At 40.3% G+C, this 3,764-nt stretch overlaps 1 protein-coding gene across 3 annotated transcripts; it reads left to right on the plus strand.

The window, feature by feature from the left end:
- Positions 1 to 297: 297 nt before the first annotated feature.
- LOC100259879 (cucumisin) lies at positions 298 to 3,764 on the plus strand. Of its 3 annotated transcripts, none has more exons than XM_010660204.3 (10): positions 298 to 430; positions 622 to 710; positions 800 to 891; positions 992 to 1,235; positions 1,341 to 1,854; positions 1,988 to 2,088; positions 2,200 to 2,418; positions 2,526 to 2,637; positions 2,863 to 3,076; positions 3,158 to 3,764. In XM_010660204.3, exons 1-10 carry the CDS (start codon positions 305 to 307, stop codon positions 3,682 to 3,684), a joined length of 2,238 nt encoding a protein of 745 aa, XP_010658506.1. In that variant the 5' UTR covers positions 298 to 304; the 3' UTR covers positions 3,685 to 3,764. The 3 variants fall into 3 exon arrangements, with proteins under 3 accessions (XP_010658506.1, XP_010658505.2, XP_019079858.1); XM_010660203.3 differs by having other exon boundaries at positions 309 to 430; positions 797 to 891; XM_019224313.2 differs by lacking the exon at positions 298 to 430 and having other exon boundaries at positions 616 to 710.

Genomic DNA, 3,764 nt, shown 5'->3' on the forward strand with positions numbered 1-3,764 from the left:
TATCATAAGGTTTAAATGGTTGGATTTTGTACCTCGATCATTGAAAGCGATAAAGTTTAAATCAATGATGATGATGATGCAAGTAGTGGAATTAAGTATAGATCAATAAAATTAAGGTGAAAAGTAATAAAATCAAAGTATAAAATAATGAGACAAAATTGGGTATAGAAAAATGAAATTATAATACAAACTTGATACAACTTGATTAATTGTGTTTTTAGTACTTATCATCGATTCAGTATTACAGAGGGGTCTACTGGAGAATTGAAAGGCTCGGGTATATATACATGTCCAAAGCACCAGAATGTGCATAGCTTACCTTCTAATGGCAAGAAAGAACTCTTTCCTCTGGCTTCTCCTTCTCAGTCTCATCTGTACTCTGGTCTGTACCCACAGTACTGCAGCAGCTTCGAAGGATGATGGTCGAAAGGCAATATACACCCATCTCTCTTTTGTTTGTTCTTAATGGTCTGATCATTCCATGAAGCATGAAGCATGGGCCATGGCCTAATAATTTTTACATGCATGCATGGCAGAAAAATTCAGATTAATCTTGTGTTGAAAATCATGGTTGAGTAGTGTTAATAAACTGGATTTGCACCAAACATATTGTGGATGCAGGAGTACATTGTGTACATGGGTGCCAAGCCTGCCGGAGATTTCTCGGCATCTGCCATTCACATCGACATGCTGCAGCAAGTCTTTGGCAGGTCAGTATCCTTTTTTTTTTTTTTCTAATTTATTTATTGCATATATATATATGCTGCCTAATTTTCCCCATGGAATGCCTTTGCAGCAGTAGGGCATCAATTTCTCTGGTCCGCAGTTACAAAAGGAGTTTCAATGGATTTGTAGCGAAGCTCACAGAGGAGGAAATGCAGCAAATGAAGGGTGGGTGGAATTCATCTTTCTGCAATTAATTAGATATTTCGGAAGTAACTCGGGCATTTTATATATGGCTAACAAATAAACTGTAACTTTGGAGTTTCAGGAATGGACGGGGTAGTCTCGATTTTTCCTAACGAAAAGAAACAGCTCCACACAACGAGGTCATGGGATTTCGTGGGGTTTCCCCAGCAAGTTAAAAGAACTAGTATTGAAAGTGACATAATAATAGGAGTGTTAGACAGTGGAATATGGCCAGAGTCTGACAGCTTCGATGATGAAGGATTTGGTCCACCGCCTAGCAAATGGATAGGGACTTGCCAAGGCTTTTCCAATTTTACTTGCAACAAGTAAATCTTAACGACAGAGTGTTTAAATACCCTACTATAATTAAAAGCTCTAAAATTTGAAAGACTATATATCCTTAACAAAAGTTTCAATTAATGTTATTGCAGTAAAATTATTGGAGCCAAGTACTATCGGAGCAGTGGACAATTTAGGCAAGAAGATTTTCAATCCCCAAGAGATTCAGAAGGCCACGGGACACACACTGCATCCACTGCAGCTGGGGGCCTAGTTAGCATGGCAAGTCTCATGGGCTTTGGCTTAGGGACTGCTCGGGGCGGGGTTCCATCAGCTCGGATAGCTGTGTATAAGATATGTTGGTCTGATGGCTGTTTTGGTGCTGATATTCTCGCAGCATTTGATGATGCAATTGCTGATGGGGTTGATATAATCTCCATTTCAGTAGGGGGTAAAACTCCCACAAATTATTTTGAAGATCCAATTGCCATTGGAGCTTTTCACGCAATGAAAAAACGGATACTAACATCAGCTTCTGCTGGTAACGATGGACCTGTTCTTGCTTCCATCACAAATTTCTCGCCTTGGTCTCTTTCCGTGGCTGCTAGCACCATAGACCGGGATTTCTTCACCAAGGTGCAACTAGGCGACAGTAACGTTTTTGAGGTGAGTAAGCTTCATGGAAGTTCATTTGGTTACACTTCGAACTAATAACCATCACATTGCAATTTTTTCATTAATTAAAGTTCCAATTATGTTGATCTGATTTTTGGAGGTTATATCATTGCCCTTTGTGTAGGGAGTTTCAATAAACACATTTGAGCTCAATGACATGTATCCTTTGATTTACGGTGGAGATGCCCCGAATACTGCAGCAGGTTTTAGTGGGAACAGATCTAGGTACTTATTAAAGATCAAAGAAATAGAATTAATGGAAAATGAAAATTGTTAGATATCATGATTTTTGAAGAGTGTATTTTAGATTACTAGACGTTGACTATTGAAATGCAGGTTTTGCTTTCCAAGCACATTGAACCCAAATTTAGTTAAAGGTAAAATTGTCCTTTGTGATGTGAAGACCAATGGGGCTGGCGCATTCTTGGCGGGTGCTGTTGGGGCTCTGATGGCAGATACACTCCCCAAAGATTCCAGCCGCAGTTTTCCCTTGCCTGCATCTCACCTTAGCGCACGAGATGGAAGCAGTATTGCCAACTACATCAACTCAACAAGGTATCAATTAACACATCTTTCTTACTTTTATTTGGAGGTGAATGTTAATTATATAAGTGATATGCTTTATGATTTGTACGGCACTCGGTCTTATTACATTAAAACAGTAACCCAACTGCATCAATATTCAAGAGTACTGAGGTTAGTGACGCATTGGCCCCATACGTAGTCTCCTTCTCATCAAGGGGTCCAAACCCAGCTTCATTCGACCTTCTCAAGGTAACTTACGCTTTTATTCTCCATTTTCTTCTCATTTATTCTGCAGCCTTTTCATCTCTGATCCTACTTCTATAATTTTTATTTGCGAAAGCATAAGTGTTTTTCTTAATCTATGTTATGAACAATAACACATATTTCATGTGAAAACACCTCTGTTTCCTTGGTTCATAAACACTTGCTAGAGGTTTGACATTCATCGTGACTTTGTCATCTTGCTGCATGTAGCCTGACATAGCAGCCCCAGGAGTCCGCATTCTAGCTGCCTGGCCACCAATTGCTCCAGTTTCTGGAGTAAAAGGTGATAATCGAGAAGTGCTATACAATATAATTTCCGGGACGTCAATGTCCTGCCCACATGCTTCCGGGGCAGCTGCCTACATCAAGTCATTTAACCCCACCTGGTCTCCTGCTGCCATTAAGTCTGCTCTTATGACTACTGGTAATGTCTAATTTGGTTCCTAGCCTTTAAAATTATGAAAGGGTTGATAATAATGGATCTCTATCCTTTGTGTGTTTGTAGCTACTCCCATGAGTGCTAAAAAAAATCCGGAAGCCGAATTTGCATATGGTGCGGGCAATATAGATCCTGTAAAGGCTATAGATCCTGGTCTGGTATATGACGCCGATGAGATTGACTATGTAAAATTTTTGTGTGGGCAAGGTTATAGTACTCCGGCTCTACGGCTTGTCACCGGGGATAATAGTGTCTGTTCTGCAGCTACAAATGGAACCGTCTGGAATCTAAATTACCCTTCCTTTGCTCTTTCCAGCCTCACCAAGGAATCCATCACTGGCATGTTCAATAGGACTGTCACAAACGTTGGATCATCGGTGTCCACGTATAAAGCAACTGTTATAGGTGCTCCAGAGGGACTCGAAATCCAAGTTGAACCAAGCATTTTATCATTCACATCCCTCATGCAGAAGCTATCCTTTGTGTTGAAGGTTGAAGGAAAGGTAGGTGACAACATAGTCTCTGCTTCTTTGGTGTGGGATGATGGTGTACATCAAGTGAGGACCCCCATTGTTGTATTAGCCCTCCCATAAAATTCCAGAATCCTGGTGTTCTTGTGGTACTATCTATAAGATTGAAATAAATGATGCGGCAAGCACAACATTTTACCTAA

The sequence above is a fragment of the Vitis vinifera genome, chromosome 13 (assembly GCF_030704535.1).
Source record: "Vitis vinifera cultivar Pinot Noir 40024 chromosome 13, ASM3070453v1".
Taxonomy (NCBI): domain Eukaryota; kingdom Viridiplantae; phylum Streptophyta; class Magnoliopsida; order Vitales; family Vitaceae; genus Vitis; species Vitis vinifera.

Excerpts from the sequence above, each read along its gene's own strand:
- LOC100259879 (XM_010660204.3), top strand. The coding sequence starts at position 305 with ATGTGCATAGCTTACCTTCTAATGGCAAGAAAGAACTCTTTCCTCTGG. Across the intron at positions 431-621 it reads CGAAGGATGATGGTCGAAAG|GAGTACATTGTGTACATGGG; the intron begins GCAATATACACC and ends TTGTGGATGCAG. Across the intron at positions 711-799 it reads CTGCAGCAAGTCTTTGGCAG|TAGGGCATCAATTTCTCTGG; the intron begins GTCAGTATCCTT and ends CCTTTGCAGCAG.